Genomic DNA, 19494 nt, shown 5'->3' on the forward strand with positions numbered 1-19494 from the left:
AAAAGATAAAACATCTGGTGGATTGGTGCCGGAGCAACAACCTGACTCTCAATTTCACCAAGACCAAAGAGAAGAAGAAGCTGACTGTCCCCAGCCCACTGCACATCAATGGATCTGCTGTTGAGATCATCAGCAGCGTGAAGTTCCTGGATGTGCACATGAAAGCCCAGCAACATCGGCACTTTCCCAGAAAGCTGAAGAAGGCCAACCTCCCTCCTCCCATCCTCACACTATTCTACCAGGGGACCATTAACTGTGTTCTCTGCTGCTACATCATTGTCTTGTACAGGACAGCAGGACAGACAGCAGAGCGCTTCATCGGGGTTCCACTTCCACCATCTCCCAGCTCCCACGAGAAACACCTCATCCGTTGAGCTCGGAACATAATGCAGGACTCTCACCACCCCTCACATGCCCTCTTCTCCCTCCAACCATCTGGCAGACGGTTCCACAGCATCAGAACTGAAACCGCCAGACACTGCAAGAGCTTCTTTTTCCAAGTAGTCAGAGCTCTCAATGCTCTGCCATCACCTACCACTGTTAAACTCAACAACAAGACACTTCCATGCACCTGATGTTTGCACATCTCAACTCATTTTGCACGTCTCTGCTCTTTTTGCACATTCCTGCACATTTGAACATGTTTGTCTTGTCTTGTGTGTCCTGTTTGAAATATCCAACATATCCACTCACAAGCATCCTACATGATGTTGTCCAGTTATGTCCTGTTCAACCTCTTCATTGTACAGAAAAGTTCTACTTTTCTTCTATAGTTTAGTTTAGTGTGTGTTTATATATATATAAAAATTGTTTTAATGCACTATGGGGGGTCTGTGTGAAACATTATTTCAATACACAGTATACTGTGTATACTGTTGTACTGACAATAAACCAATCTTGAATCTTGAATGTATTTTAATGGACAAAAAAGGAAGAAACTTAACTAAACTTGTCAATGGTAATGTGACAAAATATCTGTTCAGTAAATCATAAGCATGTTATATGGTTTAAAGGTCCCCTATTATGAAATTTTCACATCAATTCCAAGTTCCCCTAGCCTGTCTGTGGCTAGAAATGGCAATATGTATAAAGAGTGCAGTTGCTCGATGACTGTATGTAAAAATTAGCACAGTTGTGTTTTTTTGTCACACGAGACGCTGAAAAACCAGTGGGTTAATTTAATTTTTCTTTTGGAGAAACGGCTTCCTGTTTGCGCCAAACATTGTGGTTGGTGAATGGTGTCAATGACCTAATTTCTGCAAATGGCCGCTCAACATCTATAGGCCGGAAGTTTTGGAAAGTGACTAAAGGTACAGTATTAGGGGACCACTAAGACATATATAAAACCCAAAAATGTTCATAACAGGGGACCTTTAAAGATACCTTTAAAGTGGGAGTTGTCACCAACATGTAGGTTAAAGGAGCAAACTGGCCTCAGATCACAGGAACCCACACCCTTGGTTTGCGGTGAAACTCCCAACATTCATTCATCTGTTCTCTTACAACTAGAACAAAATTAAATAAGCAGATCCCTAGAACATTTTTTTTTTCTAGCATGTCATGGTCAAAGTCTGAACATTTATGATTGGGCTACAACGAACACACACACTACTAAGTAAAGCATAAACACTAATATATATTTTTTTCAGTGTGTTTACTTAATACAATTGCACCATAAGCTGATAAGCAGTTTAAGTAAACAGGAGGGGGGCCGAGTGACCATTGACCACCGACCAAATGTTACTGCTCTGGTACTCGGACGCCCAAGTGTTCAGCATGAGGTTGTGTGTGGCTTTCCTGGTAGCAGCGCTTACTGCTCCATGTGCTGCACAGGGTGGGTAAGCATCAGATTCTTTCATTTTTCTTGACTGGGTATAAAACTGAATTGGTCGAGTCTCTTCCCCCTGTCAGAGTCCTGCCTCAACAACTGTGAGAATGGCTTCGATGCGCAGAAGAAATGCCAGTGTGACACAATGTGCCGATACTACGGAAGCTGCTGTTCGGACTATGAAGAATTTTGTCGACAGTACAGTAAGACTCTTGCATAAAATGGGCTTTTACTTAAGTTACAATTGAAGTAATAAAGAGCTAATTAAAGATCTGTCCGTTTCTGAAGCCCGCGGGGACACATTTGTATTGGCTGAAGATGATGATGATGAGCTTCTGAACAGCACAGAGGTCTTAGCAAGATTCCAGACATGGACACCACGTCCACCTGCCTTCTCAAGCACCAGACATGCAGTAGAGGTCAACACAGACCCACTGGTCAGCGCCGACCCTGGGCCGATTGCTCCAAGTACAGCCCCGCTTCTAAACTCCAGACCTGCTCCACATGGAGCAGACGGCCCAAGCCCTCACAGGCCCTCAAGCACGGAGGTTCCTGATCCTGATGCAGATGCCTGCAGTGGTCGGACATTTGACTCCTTCATGCAACTCAAAAATGGCTCAGTTTATGCATTCAGAGGTCAGTCTGAGGTCATAAATGGACTTAAGGACTGCAACATTTTAAGCATTCACTACATTTTCACTTCATTAGGGAAGTATGTCTTTGAGCTGGATGAGAGATCAGTGTCGCCCGGATTCCCTAAGCTCATCCAGGATGTATGGGGCATTTCTGGTCCGATAGACGCTGCCTTCACCCGAATTAACTGCCAGGGCAAAACATACATCTTCAAGGTATATATATATGTATATATATAGCTGTAATGGCTGCTATTTAATTATCAATCATTCTCAGGGCAATAAATACTGGAGGTTTGACGATAACGTGCTGGATGAAGACTATCCTCGAGACATCTCTGTGGGATTTGAGAACGTTCCGGATGACGTTGACGCCGCCTTTGCTGTTCCCGCGCACAGTCACCACGGCAAAGAGAAGGTTTACTTTTTCAAAGGTCAGTATCGCCGCCAGCCATTGCTGAATTTTACACATGGGATGAGGTCACAGAAGATTTGCTCTTTACAGGTGATCAGTACTACCAGTATGAGTTCAGGCACCAGCCATCCCATGAAGAATGCATCCAGATGACCATGAAGTCTCCTTCCACCATCTTCACCAGATACACTGACATGTACTATAATAGATGGGAAGAGTTCTTCAGGACCCTCTTTGGAAATCGTAAGGCTTTTGTTTGGTCAGAGGTCAGAGGTCGCACAATAATAGAAAATGCTTCAGAGCTGTCTTTTATGTCATTTCCAGAACACCTCAACAGGCCCCGCTTTATTAATAAAGACTGGGTTGGCATCAAACCCCCAGTGGATGCAGTGATGGCTGGAAGAATCTACGTCTCACCACATCCCCTTCAGAGGTGGTTGAGCTGGAGACAGCAGAATGGGGACAACCAGCAGCAGTGGAGCCAGCAACGCAGGCAACAGTGGGGCCAGCAGCAGGAACAGGGCTGGGACCAGCAGCGTGGGTCTCAGCGCCGGCAAGACCGATCCCCGGACTGGCAGTCCATGTCCAACTTGGGGGTTGACATGGGGAAGAGGTTTTCTGAGAGGACACTGGATGATTGGAATGATGGCCGGTGGAGAGACGAGGACAGGCGAAGGGAAGACGGATCAGAATATTACCGGAGATACAACCCCAGGGTGGACACGGTCTTAGACATGGTGCGCAAGAACCGGCCTGTACAGAGCGTCTTCTTCTTCAAAGGAGGTACTATGAACAAATGTTTCAACTTCAGTCTGAACCCCAATTGTCCCTTTCTTTACCTAAAGCCCTGCTTTCCTTGCAGACCATTACTACAGAGTGAATCTCCAGACCAAAAGAGTTGACTACGCCAATCCACCCTACCCAAGATCCATCGGTAAATACTGGCTGGGCTGTAAGGAGAACCCTGGAGCAGAAAGAAGATGAGAACATCTCCCAGACAATGGAAGTTGTCTAAAAGCATACTAGCAAATTGAACTACCAGCATGTAGATTCACAGGCATTTACATGTTCAAGTGTTTTTCCAATGTACTCATTAGAATTAAATACAAATAAGTAGGACCAAAAAAAAAAAAAAATAAATAAAAATAAGTAGGACCACATTGTGGGAATGTGGTTTTGTTCAATTGGCTGCCATCTGGGAGTTGCATGTTGTGCAGGATTTTCAGGTTACTGATTTCATCCGACGTAATGCAAGTTCCTGTTCTTTCTGGGAGATCATGCCATGGCTGGAATATTTCTCAAGATGCTTGTGTTCTTCCTCACGGCCAGTAAGACTGTGCCAACATACATTAAATACATTTATATATTCACTTATTTTGGGACCATGTATAAGACAGAATCTTGCTGATAATTTTGTTGTTTGTTAAAGCTGGAGGAATACATTGGAAATGCTGTCATGTTTCTCACTTGAGCACACGACTGGTCCCCATGTTTTCATGGTAAAATGTCAATTTTGTTGCCATTTAGCCCCAAGGCATTATTACAAAAGGATAAGGAGTTCTAATTTAGTTTTGACAAGACTCACTATTGTAGTGAAAGAGACCTGTCTCTAGGGAGACAAAAACACTGTGGCCCTTTGATAATTCTAAGCAAGAAGACAGAAGAAGACAGTACAGGAATGTGTTCAGTCCTCCAGCAGCCACTAAGCCGATTTGACATGTTATTATGAGCAAGCGTCCACTTATGCACTCAAATTAAAGCTTAGGTGTTGCAGTGGAGCAGATAGCTGATTTCTGTTCTTGTTTATCTAAAGAACCTTTGGCCACAGGAGTCGAGGAACAGCAACTGCCAAAACTGTCAACTGGTGATGACAGACAAGCATCCCAATTCTTAAAAAGAACAGTTTCCAAAGTAGACCTGTCTCTATAAACACACAGGAATGCTTTATAAAAGATATAAGATGGGCGAGGAGACGGTTTGGTGTATTGAAATGATAAGCCGAAGGAGGTGTCTCCTGGCTATGGGGGTTATAATCTACAAACTGTTTCTGTAATCAGCCTTCTATGTCTGGTCGTGTACCTAAATCAGATAAACTAGATCAACCAGTCACATGAAACATAACTCTTGTTATGGAGAACAGTAGATCAGTGTAGCTCTTAGCTATCTGTTGTAGTTAACTCTTTCCAGCATAAATATTGCCAATTTATTGCTTTATTGTAATCTTTCATATAAAAAAAAAAAAGAAAAGAAAACAGAACTTCACAGCACCAACAATGGCATATAGTCTTCTTCTTGAATACAAAACCCAGCCATACTGCACAAATGCCACATTGCTGGAATGCCAGTCAAGCAAAGTTTTTATTTCCGAATTTGTCAAAAACAAAAGAAAAGGATGAACGTGTCTGATGAACCGCTGCTTGTTTCAGCAGACTTCACCCAAGAATGCCGTCAGTCTTCTAAGATAATTGAGAACAATACTGAGGTATGCAGCATGTTGTGATTTCGAAATGTAGATATTAACCAAGTTCTTTACCCAGTACCAACACAGCCAGTGCCCCAGTTTCAATATGATGCCATTATCAGGTGTTATACATGTTTTATAACGACATTTTCATAATTAGGTCCATTGTCCCCATACGCCACGTCAACGGCAACAATGTCCCCAAGGTTCATGTTCTCCTCTGCTGGTCCCACTGTTTGATAACCACCCTCACTTGGATCATCACAGTCTCTGGACTCCCTCATCAGAGCTGCTTTAGCGTCAGTGCCCGGAGATGCGCTCTCATGCACACTCTTCAAAATGGATGACAGCGGCCGCTTGGGCGTGGCCCCCTCTGACTGCGCACTGCTGGGGCCAGGAGCACACGTGGAGCCGTGCTTCCTCCGACTGGGCTTCCTCATGGGCACTTCTGCACCAGCTCCCCCCGCCGCCTGCTCCCAGGCACTGGCCCGTTCTCCCAGTCTCCTGCGCGGGGCTTTACTCCCCCACTCCCCCCGGCCCCTGGGCCGCCTGCCCTCGTCTTTCTGTCTCTGGAGGCTGCCCAACCTGCGGAGCATGGTCTGCACCAGGCCCTCTGTGCTTGGTTCCTGTCTGGGCCTTGATGCCGCCTTGCCCAGCGTCACGTACACCGTGGTCACTTTGTCCACGCAGATCTCAGCTGACTGGCTGCCGGATGAGACCTGAGGCTGAACGCTCCTTCTCGAACTGGACATGGTGCGGCGTCGATTGTGCCCCGGGATGCGGACTGCATCTTCAGGCTTGGCCACATCCCCCTGCTCCTCCATGGGCCTGTCTGTCTCCTCGGCCTGGTCTGCTGACTGCACTTCTTCTTCACCCTCCTTGCCTCCCTGGCCTTGGAGGGCAGAGAGCATCAGGACGCCCCAGGGGGATTTGGACTTGCGACTGGCCCCAGTGGTGTCTTGCCCCGAGCCCCTGCGCTCGTTGGGGGTGAACCTGGTGCCCTCAGCGAAGGACACAGATGGCCGCTTGGCCTTGGCGATGCTGGAGGTGCGTGGGATGCCGAATGCCAGGGACACGTCCTCGCTGTTGAACACAGATGGGTCCGGGAACATGTTACACTTTGAGCTCAGCTCCTGGAACTCCCCCGATGCCACCGTGGCGATATCTGCCCGAGGAGCACAAGAAAGTCTCAGACCAGCAAAACAACACAGAGAAGACCAAAGACATTTTATACGAGGGGGTTTAAACATCCACAATGAGGAGGTAGGATGGGTGAGTGCTGCCAATCATGTCTCAGGCTCCTCCCCTTCTTAATCGCTCTATACAATAAACATAATTGAAGTTCTATTAGCTTTTCATGATCAATTCGGCCTGAAGAAGCTCCATTGGCTTGTTGTCCTGTACACCTGCACCCCGGTTTAGGTAAAGAGACAAACTGGTCTGTTTTCAATTCAAGGAATTCCCAGAATTCACATCTGCTGATGCTTCCGAGCAAGAACCTACCCTCCCGAGGTGGAACGCAGTAGAGCGACTCGTCCTCGTCGCTCTCAAATGAGTTGTCCATCATCCAGCCTGACGGCGGCTCGATAAAGCTGTGGTTGAACGTCAGTTCAGGGTCGTGGTGTGACACTGCACAAGAATAAATACATTTTCCAGCCTCCACACATTAACAGGATACAATCATACACTCTAAATTCGGTATTTCTTATTCACATTATCACAACAAAATGGCGGGAACTTCCTGCTGACACCCTCGGCCTGCTAGAATTCCATTGTTATGCGTATCATTGGATAGGAAACTGACTCCACTCCCTCCATGACGTGACCTCCAGGGTTCCATGCAGTTGAACTTGATGGAGCACCCCTCACCTGTGACGCGGGGCAGCCCGGTGGTCCAGAGGCTGAAGCAGGGCACGGCCGAGCTCACGTTGGCAAGGACGCTGTAGACGTGGTGCTTCATCCGGGCCGCCGGGCCACCGTCCCCTACAGCCACCCTGCGCCAAAAACAAGGAATAAACAGATTACTGGATTTGTCAGCGGGATGCTTCAGTGAAGGAGGTTAAGTGACCCCCGACCTCTCTTTTCCTTCCCTCTGTTCCCCCCCACAGCAACAGCAGCAGCAGCAGCAGACCAGGACGAGCAGAACGAGCCCCAGCAGGCTGAGGATCCCAGCGATGAGTCCTGCATGAGCTCCTGCAGAGCACACAAACGTTAGAACATTTTCAAACCCAGAGGAGCTTCAGGCTTTCGTCCGTGCCGCTAGTGTCCACTGTGTTCTGTGTTCCTGCACACACGATGAAATATAATGCTGCGATATTCATCAGATATGTACCATAGAGGCATGCTCCAGTGCTGGGGTGGCAGCCACCTTCGCCGCAGTCGCACGTGAAGGAGCAGTTCACACCGTACTGGTGGCCTGGGCACGTGCTGTTGCAGCTGTGTGACCAAAGATCAAATTCAGACTCATTACACAGTGTTGCACTCATCTGTTAAAACATGGTCGCCGAGGAGCTCACTTCTCGCCTTGGAATCCAGGTAGACAGACGCAGCCTCCTGTCACATGATCACAATGTCCGTGAAAGCAGGGGTTGCACAGGAGATGGCAGCTTTCTCCAAAAGTCCCTTCAGGACAGTGCGCGTCACATCTGCCCACAAAATGAACCAAAAATGCGAATGTGTCAATGTATATCCAAAAAAAAATGGAACCTGCATGAGTTATGACATCCTTCTGAACACAAATTTAATGAATAATGGAAAAAAAATCCATCTGACAGAGGTCACTTTGACAGCCAACTAACAGAATTGACATCAACCCATTATGACCCCCCCCCCAAAAAATTAAATTTCTTATCAGCACTGTAATGCCACGCGTTTTTGTTGCCAAAATATTTTAATGCTCTTGTTAAAGTTAAGTTTTTACTACTTATATAGGTGAGTAAGCTTTAAAATTTGACCTTTCACTAGAATGTATGTGTTTTAATCTATGAATTGAATTGTAATGAACTTGCTTTTAATTGTTTGTAGTCTTCAATTTTATCTTTTTAGATTTTTATGTAACTTTGTGTACCTTTAAATGAACTTTTGTCAGAAATATGACTTTTTTTTTTTGCTTAACACAAAGTGGTCTACCTGGGTCCAGTCCAGCCTGGGTCACATTGGGAACATTCCCCTGTCTCTGGGTCGCAGGGCTGATGGCTCCTACAGGAAGGACACACCTCCTGACAGCCGCTTCCATGGTAACCTGGTGGACAAGGCTGGTCGCAGCGCATGCCGTTCCATCCAGGGTCACAGGAGTCACATGTTCCATCCACCACAGAGCAGTTCCTACCCTTCAGACAGCGGCCACACCTGGGTGTAGAGGGGACACGCGGCACACAGACCCTTTAACCTGATTTACATTTACATTACATTTACGCCATTTATCAGACGCCCTTATCCAGAGCGACTTACAATCAGTAGTTACAGGGGACAGTCCCCCTCAGGAGCAATTTAGGGTTAAGTGTCTTGCTCAGGGACACAATGGTAGTGAGTGGGATTTGAACCTGGGTTGTCTGGTTCATAGACAAGGGTCTTACCCACTAGGCCACTACCACCCTTATCTTGTGTGCCTTATGCATGCTTTGATGTGTTGAAAAAAAGACACTCACGGCAGTTTGCATCCCGCGCCGTAGTAGCCACCGCCGCAGGCCTCGCTGCAGAAGGGGCTTTTGTACCCAGGCTGGCACTCACAGTGCCCGTTGAGCGGACTGCACTCTCCGTGCCCGAGGTCACATTTGCAGTGGCGCTCACAGCTCGGCCCCCACGAGCCCCTGACACACTCGCAGTCCCCCGTCCGCTGGTTGCACGACGACGTGTTGCAGCTGCACCGCAGGCTGCAGTTTAGGCCCCAGTAGCCCTGTGCACACTGGCAGCGCCCGGTCACGGGGTGGCAGGCCAGCGTCCCCCCCTGGGAGCACTGGCAATTCTTGCCGCAGTTGGGGGTCCACCAGCCCTCGTTGCAGATGCAGTCGCCATTGAGGGGGTCACAGCGACCATGGCGGCTACACTTGCAGACATTTTGGCAGACCGGACCCCAGCGGCTGGGCGAGCAGGTGCACTTCCCAGTGACCGGATCACAGTGGCCATGAGGGTAGCAATGGCAGAGCTCACGACAATCTGGACCCCAAAACTCTGAAGGACACGCTGCACAGAGAACTGGAATTAACACAGGGCTTAATGCATCTTTACAAAATGACAATGTTGTTAAAAAAAATGAGTAGAAATGGTATTGTATTGACTATATAAACAAAGATATTTTTATGAAAATGTATTTGCTGAAACTGTACTGGACACTGAACAGTGCAAACTATTTTCCATATTTACACTACCAGCAAAAGGTTTCGACACACCTACTCTGTGGCTGTTACGAAGAAAGTGAAGTGATCGTCACATGTGATACACAGCAGCACAGCGCAGGGTGCACACGGTGAAATTTGTCCTCTGCATTTAACCCATCACCCTGAGTGAGCAGTGGGGAGCAGTGTGTGGGGACGGTGCTTTGCTCAGTGGCACCTCGACGGATCGGGATTACGGCTGATTACGGGGCCGCTTCCTTAACCGCTAGGCCACCACCGGCCCCAATCCAATACAAGAAGCTTTATTACATGAGTGAATGATAAGAAAGTGTTCAGCATGAATCTTCAGGACTGCTGGAAACCGTCTCCGTTGTTCAATTTAAGGAGGTGGAGAGAAGACAAGAGAGTGAAAGGCTGCCATCACAGCAAAAGCCTGAGAGAGATGCAAATCTTCATATTTTATTCCATTACCTCATGTGTGATGGAAAAGAAAAAAAAAAAAAGCAAGACCAAAGATTTGGCCAATCAAAAGTGTCCAAACTTTTGACTGGTAGTGCAAGAAGAGACAGAGTAACAACACTCTGTTACTCTTCTGCAAGGGTACATTTTCCCTCACCTGGCGGTTTCAGTGATGGTGTTGGACATGCTGTCTAGAGCACGTCTCCAACTTTTCACATATGGGTTAAGTTGGGTGGACATGTGATGGCTTTATTCACCAAGCCATAATAGCAGCATATATATTTCAGAACCAGAATAATTTAATCCATAAATGTAGAATGGTCCTGCGAAGGGTTTTGTCGGGGAACCAGAACTTACCTGTCTTGCAGCGGGCGCCGTAGAAACCGTGCCGGCATCGGCACATACCTGGGAAGACACAGATCTCACCTTCCTGGCAGGCCCCGTCCCCCTCACACAGAGCTAGAACACACACACACACACACACACACACACACACACACACACACTGTTAATACATTATCAGTGCAGCAGGAAATGGCACGGTGCAAGGAATGACGAGGGGAGGATTCGATCGGTGTCCTCCTCACCCTGAAAACAAGGCTACTCACGGACTGTGCACCCGTTCCCCTCTGGACCCCAACCACTGCAGCACACCAGAAGCGAGGGATCCCTGCACAAACACAACCTCATGAGAACACCGTACAGATCATCCGAACCCAGGGAATAAAACCTGGTGGAGACAGGAGGACACGCGTGACCTTGGAGCTGATGGGTAAGAACATTCTACAATCCCAGCCGGTCTTGGCTGTAGTCGATGCAGCGGATGGTGCTTTGGCTTTCCAGGTCAAAAGAGGATGATCAGAAGCGTTCTAGGCGAGAAGCCTGATGAGCGCCTGAATAGAAAAGCGAACCCACCTGAGGTCCTGACAAACGTTCTTTCCAGTGGGGGAAAGCTCCTGAGAGGAGGCGATGGACAGACACAGCAGCAGCCCAAATCCAGGGAAACCCATGTCCTCCTCCGAATACAACCGGTCCCGCTGGACCTGGGACCACGTCTGCAGTGGAACAAGACAGCAGGATTCCCCTCTTCTTCTCCCCGTCCTCCACTTGCCCCCCTATTCCTTCTTTACCCCGACCTGCTGCCTTCTTCTGTGCCTATAGGACACTGGGGTGTCCAAAGCCCTCGGTTTCCTCTCCCAAGTTTCCTGAGGAAGTGAAGGCAGCTTCCTCCTATTCAACCAGTCACTGTGCAGTTTTAAGACACAATAAGCCTCAGCAGAATTCTGGGAAGAGGAGAGCGGCACTTTAACAGGCTGAAGGGTGGTTAAAGCGCCCGTCGGCCCACCCACACTTCTGGACCCCAACCAATCAGGACAAACATACTAGCAACCACCGGCCACTTTATTAGAGACACATAATCAGTGACGTGTTAGAGACATGAACAATTTTTCATGCGCTTTACCCATAAAAATGCTACAAACATGTCCAGTTAACCACCGAAAAATATACTCATATTTATTTGGTTTCATAGCACTGATATTAAATACAGGACACAAAAATTGGGCCTAAGCATTGTATATGAACTTTGAGACAGTAGTCATTAAAATAAAATGTAATTTTTATGAGAAAAAAAAAACAAAAAAAAAAAAACATATGGGAAGTAAAGCTAGAAAACATCTCCATGGCTGAAATCAAAGGGCAGAGACAGTCTCATTTCCTTTGAAGGAAACCCAGCACTTCCTTTGGCAGTCACAATGAGCCCAAGCTAATGCCCTTCTGATGCAAACGCTGAACATATATTATATAAATCATATCCATTCAGAACCAAATTATTAAAAATGTGTGTATTAAAAATGCATATTAAAGTGTGTCTGTGTGTGTGTATATATCACACACACAGACATGTGTATATGTGTATAGTATACATGGTATGATTTTCTGTGTGTGTGTATGTGTGTATATATCACACACACACACACACACACACACACACACACAGAAAATCATACCATGTATACTATACACATGTACTCAAACAGTAAATTACCTTTAGTAAAGTTAATTATCACTTTACTGCAACAATGGAGAACGTTGTTTTAATGCCCCCTTGTGGACAAAAACTGTACCTGTAGTTGCTTGTTTTGATTTTTGTTTAAAAATCTTATTAAAAATAGAAAACAGTGTCAAAAACTTTCTAGACAACTCACATCTGCTAAAAAAACATTTCCAGAAATATATAATGCTATATAATTCAAATTTATATAATGTTGGGTTGACAACATTTCTAAATACTCACTCACAAAATAGGCCTTTTAGTCCCTTATAATACCCCAATGGTAATAATAAAACAAGGGTTTCATAGGTTTCTTAGAAATAAGTGCTGACATAAAGTGAGTCCATTTTGGCAAGTAAAAGAAACGTCCCCATGGGACGTTAATAAGAACTGCCCGAGGACCTTAAGGAGATCCTTGAGGTTCCGTCTGCACGGCGTGGTCCGTGTCCTCCGGGCTGATGATTTCCCAGGCTGAACTGCCGCTGTCCTTACTGGGGCTCTTCTGGGCACTGGTCGAGCGGGTCAAGAAGCCAAACCTTTAAACATGCAATTTAGAAACACAATGAGTGTGAAGTCCGTGATCGCCCTGAGGCAAAATAACCACATCCTGGCACTGATCTCTGTTCAGCTGGAATTATTAATATCATAATGCAGCATACATTGCGCCGCCGCTACCGACAAGACCAAACATTTGAATTATCTAATACCTGATAGATGCCTTAAATTCCTAGAATTACGAGGTAAACAATGATGTAAATGATTTACTTTAAAGGTTCACTTTAATTAGTAATTAGCTGCATTTTAATGGCATGACGTATGCTAATAATGTTAGCCGTGCTAATGTTCAGAAACATTCAGCCTGTGACATTTTCTGTCTTCCGACGGCAACTAGCAGGACTTCTCAAGTTCCACAGTGCACGTCAGGAGAAAGATTTCCTGTAATTAAAATGAACATTTTTAATTTTTTTTATTAAAAATTACTGCTAGCAGCAGGCCTAGTCGAAATCCATGGACGTTTGTAGTCCTTTTTTATGAAGTTAAGTGTGTAACCATGTTTATGTGACCTGTGGCCTGTGTTTAAGGAAATAAGGAAAGGGCCGCTTGCTAGTTTTAGCAACTAGCATCACACCTTTTTTGTCCAAATGTAGCTAAAGATGGTAAGCATTACGGATCCCAGCTACTTTGGATGCATGTGATGGTGCATTTCTTGGTGTCGGAACCAAGCCCAGGTGAATGGGAAGTGCATCCGGCGTTAAACGTTTACTGTAGTATGGATTAATAATAATAAAATGAAATAAATTACCCTCAAACGCATTTGCTAAATACTAAAGACTACATATGCGTCTGTTCATTTTAACAGAGGACTGCATGTTAACGGACACGCTGTGAAGGAGAACAGATTTATTACTTGTTTTATTTATTAACGCACACACACACACACACACACACACACACACACACACACACTTACAGGCTGCTGATACGTGACTCTGGAGGCCGGCTGTCAGTACAGTCTGCATCACTGTCCACCTCCCTCTTCTGAAACAATGGGTCTTTATCCTCCTCGTCACTGCAGGCGCGCGCACACACACACACACACACACACACACACACACACACACACACACACACACACACACACAGTTAGCATCAGTCAGAGGCCAGAGCAAAGGTCGCAGCGTCCCACCTGCTGTGCTGATCCACCGGAATCCCTAACATTTTGGACTTGATGATGTTCCTCTGCTTCTTTATTGCCGAGCGCACGGCGCCGAGCAGAAAGCCCGGGCATCTTTCATCGTTCAGGATCTCTCTTCAAACACACACACACGGACACACACACAGTCACATAGGGGAGTGCACACTGCGCCATTGGTCATCTTCTCCTGTATTAATGGTGGCCCTCACCTCTGGTAGTAGGACAGCTCCTCCTGGACCAAGAACAGGTTGGCCTTCAGCTCGTTCCTCTCGAAAATCATGTCCCGCACTTCCTGCTTGGTGAAGCAAGGGCGGTTGGGGTCGTTCAAGTCGATGACCATCTTGTTGGTGAGATCAACAGCAGGTGGAGTCGGTGACGGATTCTGGGAAAGTAGAACTTTTTGTTAAATCACAGTCACAGAAAAAGAAGAGCTTCTGTTCAGTTAGAGAATGATATATATATATAAATAAAAAAATAAAAATATCTTAGGAAACACATGAACCACCTTGTTATTTCGCGAATTTCACAGCATCACTTGCCCCATGTTCTACTTCCTCTAAGTTCTATTCTTATCCGCTTCAATTCATTTTGTGAAAAATGCGGCATCAAGCGGTTTTATCTGTTTCCTGTTCAGACATGAGCTGCTAAACGCTCACTTTCATCACACCTTACTTGCTGAACACTTTGATAAGGTGGTAGTAGCCTAGTGGGTAACACACTCGCCTATGAACCAGAAGACGCAGGTTCAAATCCCACTTACTACCATCGTGTCCCTGAGCAAGACACTTAACCCTGAGTGTCTCCAGGGGGGGACTGTCCCTGTAACTACTGATTGTAAGTCTCTCTGGATAAGGCCGTCTGGTAAATGCTGCATATGTAATTAAATGATTGCTTCAGACCAACAGAATCATGGAAGCTAAATCTCATTCAACAAAAAAATGTCCACGGTGGTCAGCTGGCAACGATCATGCGTGTGGTGCATCGTGGGCAGGCCAGCCTGGTCCAATATAGGTACGGCGTAGAGGAGAATTACCGATCCTGCGGCCTTCTCCAGCTGCGCCGCAAGCCGCTCGATCTCCTTCTGCTTCTCGCGCAGGTCGGCCTCCAGGTCGGCCTTCCGCTCCGTCGCCGTCTTCACCTGCGCCTGCACGATGCTCTGCTTGTGCCGAAGCTCGCCGTTCATCTTCATGAAGCGATCTAGCTGCTCCTGGAGCTGCAGCGCAGCAAACATGTCAATATGACTAAAACTGCAAGAATCCACGCATCAAAGTGACGTGACAAAGTGATTGTCACATCACAGCACATGGTGCACACGGTGAAATGTGTCCTCTGCATTTAACCCATCACCCTTGGTGAGCAGTGGGCACCTTGGCGGATCGGGATTCGAACCAGCAACCTTCTGATTACGGGGCCGCTTCCTTAACCCGTAGGCCAACACTGCCCCTGTGCATGAGCCTAGTGGGTAACACACTCGCCTGTGAACCAGAAGACCCAGGTTCAAACCCCACTTACTACCATTGTGTCCCTGAGCAAGACACTTAACCCCGAGTGTCTCGGGGGGGGGGTTGACTGTCCCTGTAACTACTGATTGTAAGTCGCTCTGGCGTCTGATAAATGCTGTACATGAATATCAAAATTAAGACTGATATTCAGCATGAAAGTGGACTTTTATACTGTGAATCCCGATTTTTTTAACTAGCCTGGCATGATTAAACCAATCATATAATTTCCATGGCATCTCCTGTAATTAACATAGCAAGTTTTTTAAGACCAGGGTATAATTATTTTATACGCCTGTTCAATATCCCTTTTACTGCAGTCTTTACTGTAAGCAGCCTTCTGCTCAGACTTGTTCTGTGAAGGTGTGTCTGTGTTCCCGTCCTTTGACCCCGACAGGTAAGTGGCAGCGCTGTTGTGCAACCGCGCGGCGGCTCGGTAATCCCCACATTCCCGCAGGAGTCGTGCCTTTGGGTTTTCACCCTGTTCGAGTACGGCCAGTGCTCATTATGAATGCTGCGGCCGAACATGCCGGCAGAGGCGACATCTGTGCATGGAACCGTACCGCCTCGACTTCTTTGGACACGGTGGATATTTCCTGCACTCTCGCTCGGATCTCGTCGCGCTGCTTGTCCACCACTTCCTTCAGCTTCAGCATGACCTCTCGCTCCTGCCGATTTGCCCGGTCTGAACAAGGCACAGAGAAAATGATCAGTAGTAGCAGAGGTTTCGTTTCTGGTTTTAGATCTCAGGCTAACTCTGATGAAATACATATCTGTGACACACAAACACACACAGAGCAGCAGCAATCGCTGTGAATATGGTATTACTGTCAAAAGTAGGCCAGAAAATGGGACTACAGACAGCAGACGACATTCAATCAGGTCATCCAGTGGGACAAATCAATTTTAAAAAGACCCAGGGCGAAGCTGAGCTTATGTAATGAAAAAATTACACACGCAGTACATTTTTAGCCCACTCCACCCCTTCCATTTAAATTTCCCATAGTGTCTGAATACTCAAGTACAAGCTCGAGCATGAGACCAGTCTCATATCAGTGTGATAAATATCAGTGTGGTCATTTTACCAAGTGACATACTCACATGGTTGCTGATTATGGTAAAACTAAACAATTAAACAAAACTATTTTCACATTTACACAAAGCATAAGATCTCAGTAGGCCATATGGTAGTAGCCTAGTGGGTAACACACTCGCCTATGAACCAGAAGACCCGGGTTCGAATCCCACTTACTACCATTGTGTCCCTGAGCAAGACACTTAACCCTAAGTTGCTCCGGGGAGACTGTCCCTGTAATACTGATTGTAAGTCGCTCTGGATAAGGGCGCCTGATAAATGCTATAAAAAAAAATTTTTTTAAAAAAATATACATCATCTCCACTTTCACAAACAGAAGAAAAACTCAGCAAGGAAGTCACACGTTGACAATCTTGGCCTTCTAGAAGGTCAACCCTTCATTATGTAGTCATGCATACAAAAAGAACACATACCGACCACATACCGCATGGTTAAAACGGATAACGAGGAGGCCAGAGAAGCTCCCAGGAACGTTCTTACACAAGCTCACCTTCCTGTGAGCAGGTGGACCTCAGCTGGCTCAGCAGCTCCTCGTTCTCCTCCCGAAGGTTCTGCACCTGGGCCTGCAGCTCCCCCACCTGCCTCCTCCACGTCCCCTCCTGCTGCTGCCATTGCTGCCGGGCGGAGAGAGTGCCGAGCCGGTTACGCGCTTGCACGTGTTTAACCTCGCTTCACAGGCCGCGGCGAGCCGACAGGAAGGAGACCGAAAGTCCACCATTGATTCGTGATCTTGGCCGGCAGCTTTTTATAGTTTTAGGGCAGCCTCTTATGATGTCTTGTAGCACTTTAAAACGGTCTACTGAAAAAGTAAACAGCTTCTATGAATTAAACTTTTTTTTTTTTTACATTATGCACACGTTTTCAGTTTGTTCAGATTCCCCCGACCTGTTACTGAGGCCTTGCAACATCGCTCGGCCATCGCGCTCCGTCATGCTGAGCGGTGAAGTTTCTCACCAGAGCTCGTACTTCCCTTCAGACGCTGCCGTTCTCGACCGTACGCGGAAATTCCTCCGAATCAAATCTGAAACATCGGCTGACCAAACTGAAACTAACCCGTCATGGCAAACACACAGAAACCATCCGGACTACATTTACGGAGTATCAAATATCCAAAATGGGAACGATACAATAAGGTTACAACGTTAAATCTGTACCACAGCTTTGCTTTATTTTCTTGCGAAACGGTGTATTATTTCACAATTCATTTGTGAATTCTGACACTTTGTTCATGAGTAAGTATATGAAAGGGATTGCACCGCGGCTGCTCCACCTGCTTACCTGCTAAAGCCACTACAGTACAGGTCAAAAGTTGGGACACACCTCACATCAATGTGTTTTCTTTATTTTCGTGACCATTTACGTTGGTAGATTCTCACTGAAGGCATCAAAACTATGACTGAACACATGTGGAGTTCTGTACTTAACAAAAAGTGGAGACCTGGCCTCCACAGTCACCGGACCTGAACCCAATCCAGATGGTTTGGGGTGAGCTGGACCAACGAGTGCTAAACACCTCTGGGAACTCCTTCAAGACTGTTGGAGAAGCATTTCAGGTGATGACCTCTTGAAGCTCATCGAGAGAATGCCAAGAGTGTGTAAAGCAGTAATCAGAGCAAAGAAACTAGAATATAAAACATGTTTTCACTTATTTCACCTTTTTTTTTAAGTACATAACTCCACATGTGTTCATTCATAGTTTTGATGCCTTCAGTGAGAATCTACCAACGTAAATGGTCATGAAAATAAAGAAAACACATTGAATGAGAAGGTGTGTCCAGACTTTTGGCCTGTCCTGTAGATGAACTGAGGTTCGGTTGGAGTCTCGATAAATATCAACACCAGGAAAACCTGGACCTGGTCTCCTACCCGCAGCTCGCCGCCGTGGACCTCCTCGCCGTCCTTGGTCCCTTTCCTCTTCTGCTGGACCTGCTGCGCCTGCAGCTTCTCGCAAGCCGCCAGCAGCTCCTCTTCGCGGGACCTCTGCGCCTGGTTTCTGGCCGCGAAGCTCTCCAGCAGCTCCAGCACCCGCACGATCCGGGGAACGAGGCCCTCGGCGCTCTCCTTCCCGTAGCAGTCGATCAGCCTCTCCACCTCGGAGCCGACCAGCTTGGCGATCTCGTACACGTCGTCCACCGTCAGGAGCGAGAAGGTCCGGCGCAGACATGCCTCCTGCTTGTCCCCCGCCGCCGCCTCGCAGCTCGGCTCCATTTTGAGGCGTGTAGCGAGACCGGGCGCGGACGACAGAACCGAAAGCGTTCAGCGCCGGCTCCCCGTCGCGGCCGCCGCTTCCCACTCATGTCCACGGCGACGCGTTCGCTCGGCCGCCATGGCGACGCGTCAAGATCGCTAAACTGCGTCCACTTGCGCGGTCGCGGCGCGTCGCAGCCGCGGCGGCCGTGTTGCCAGGTCCGCGGACACTTTTCACTCTTTTCCGGGTTTCATTGGGAACACGGAAGAGTCGATTCGAGCCTCGAAACTGAAGTACTTTAATCTCTCACAACCTCACACTGTGCTGCTGTGTTCTTCTTCTAGGTGTCATGTCATATCACTACTACTGCCATTATTATTTATTTACATTTACAGCATTTATCAGACGCCCCAATCCAGAGCGATTTACAATGAGTAGTTACAGGGACAGTCCCCCCCCTGGAGACACGTAAGGTTAACTGGTAGTAAGTGGGATTTGAACCTGGGTCTCCTTGCTGATAGGCAAGTGTGTTACCCACTAGGTTATACTAAATATATCCATACACTGATATGTTGTCATATTGCTACTTGTCCGGCCGGTTTGTCCAGTTTGTCTCGACCTGCACTATATTACGGGTCATATTTTGTATTGTGTTGTTCCAACTGTTATTTTGCACAACGTGAATCCCCGAAGCGTCGCAATCTCGTCTCTCTGTGTGATCGTATATGGTGAGATGACAATGAAGTCCACTTTGACTTAACTCATAATTTGTCATTTAGCAGGAATGTTATTATTGAAAATACACCAACCTATAATGCATGTACAATTTTTCC

At 46.9% G+C, this 19494-nt stretch overlaps 3 protein-coding genes across 5 annotated transcripts; 1 reads left to right on the forward strand and 2 right to left on the reverse strand.

Moving 5' to 3' along the window:
• Positions 1-1339: 1339 nt before the first annotated feature.
• On the forward strand, positions 1340-3986 carry vtna (vitronectin a). 2 transcript variants are annotated; one of them, XM_029001263.1, is made up of 7 exons: positions 1340-2031; positions 2117-2464; positions 2537-2676; positions 2738-2894; positions 2966-3118; positions 3200-3658; positions 3738-3986. In XM_029001263.1, exons 1-7 carry the CDS (start codon positions 1974-1976, stop codon positions 3857-3859), a joined length of 1437 nt encoding a protein of 478 aa, XP_028857096.1. In that variant the 5' UTR covers positions 1340-1973; the 3' UTR covers positions 3860-3986. The 2 variants fall into 2 exon arrangements, with proteins under 2 accessions (XP_028857096.1, XP_028857097.1); XM_029001264.1 differs by lacking the exons at positions 1340-2031; positions 2537-2676 and having other exon boundaries at positions 2209-2464.
• A 1228-nt stretch (positions 3987-5214) lies between these two features.
• Positions 5215-12044, reverse strand: scarf1 (scavenger receptor class F, member 1). The gene is made up of 11 exons (XM_029001647.1): positions 11045-12044; positions 10738-10799; positions 10487-10588; positions 8984-9518; positions 8466-8684; positions 7853-7981; positions 7669-7772; positions 7412-7529; positions 7206-7330; positions 6840-6965; positions 5215-6501 (listed from the first exon to the last, which is right to left on the reverse strand). The coding sequence occupies exons 1-11, from the start codon at positions 11137-11139 to the stop codon at positions 5462-5464; spliced, it is 2655 nt and encodes an 884-aa protein (XP_028857480.1). The 5' UTR covers positions 11140-12044; the 3' UTR covers positions 5215-5461.
• Positions 12045-12265: 221 nt separating this feature from the next.
• Positions 12266-18905, reverse strand: rilp (Rab interacting lysosomal protein). Of its 2 annotated transcripts, XM_029001648.1 has the most exons (8): positions 18340-18903; positions 16964-17087; positions 15941-16062; positions 14912-15091; positions 14088-14260; positions 13870-13992; positions 13654-13752; positions 12266-12718 (listed from the first exon to the last, which is right to left on the reverse strand). In XM_029001648.1, exons 1-8 carry the CDS (start codon positions 18679-18681, stop codon positions 12586-12588), a joined length of 1296 nt encoding a protein of 431 aa, XP_028857481.1. In that variant the 5' UTR covers positions 18682-18903; the 3' UTR covers positions 12266-12585. The 2 variants fall into 2 exon arrangements, with proteins under 2 accessions (XP_028857481.1, XP_028857482.1); XM_029001649.1 differs by lacking the exon at positions 12266-12718 and having other exon boundaries at positions 13660-13793; positions 13826-13992; positions 18340-18905.
• Positions 18906-19494: the final 589 nt, after the last annotated feature.

This window comes from Denticeps clupeoides, chromosome 13, assembly GCF_900700375.1.
Source record: "Denticeps clupeoides chromosome 13, fDenClu1.1, whole genome shotgun sequence".
Lineage (NCBI taxonomy): Eukaryota > Metazoa > Chordata > Actinopteri > Clupeiformes > Denticipitidae > Denticeps > Denticeps clupeoides.

What these genes read in the sequence shown, in the direction of transcription:
- vtna (XM_029001263.1), top strand. Translation starts at nt 1,974, where the DNA reads ATGTGCCGATACTACGGAAGCTGCTGTTCGGACTATGAAGAATTTTGT. An exon ending in CTCAGTTTATGCATTCAGAG is followed by an intron (nt 2,465 to 2,536) that starts GTCAGTCTGAGG and finishes TCACTTCATTAG; the next exon opens with GGAAGTATGTCTTTGAGCTG. An exon ending in GAAGGTTTACTTTTTCAAAG is followed by an intron (nt 2,895 to 2,965) that starts GTCAGTATCGCC and finishes TGCTCTTTACAG; the next exon opens with GTGATCAGTACTACCAGTAT.
- scarf1 (XM_029001647.1), bottom strand. Translation starts at nt 11,139, where the DNA reads ATGGGTTTCCCTGGATTTGGGCTGCTGCTGTGTCTGTCCATCGCCTCC. An exon ending in AACGTTTGTCAGGACCTCAG is followed by an intron (nt 10,800 to 11,044) that starts GTGGGTTCGCTT and finishes GTGTTTGTGCAG; the next exon opens with GGATCCCTCGCTTCTGGTGT. An exon ending in GGCGCGGGATGCAAACTGCC is followed by an intron (nt 8,685 to 8,983) that starts GTGAGTGTCTTT and finishes CTCTACACCCAG; the next exon opens with GTGTGGCCGCTGTCTGAAGG.
- rilp (XM_029001648.1), bottom strand. Translation starts at nt 18,681, where the DNA reads ATGGAGCCGAGCTGCGAGGCGGCGGCGGGGGACAAGCAGGAGGCATGT. An exon ending in TCCACGGCGGCGAGCTGCGG is followed by an intron (nt 17,088 to 18,339) that starts GTAGGAGACCAG and finishes TCCGCCCGGCAG; the next exon opens with CAATGGCAGCAGCAGGAGGG. An exon ending in GAGCTGTCCTACTACCAGAG is followed by an intron (nt 13,993 to 14,087) that starts GTGAGGGCCACC and finishes GTGTGTTTGAAG; the next exon opens with AGAGATCCTGAACGATGAAA.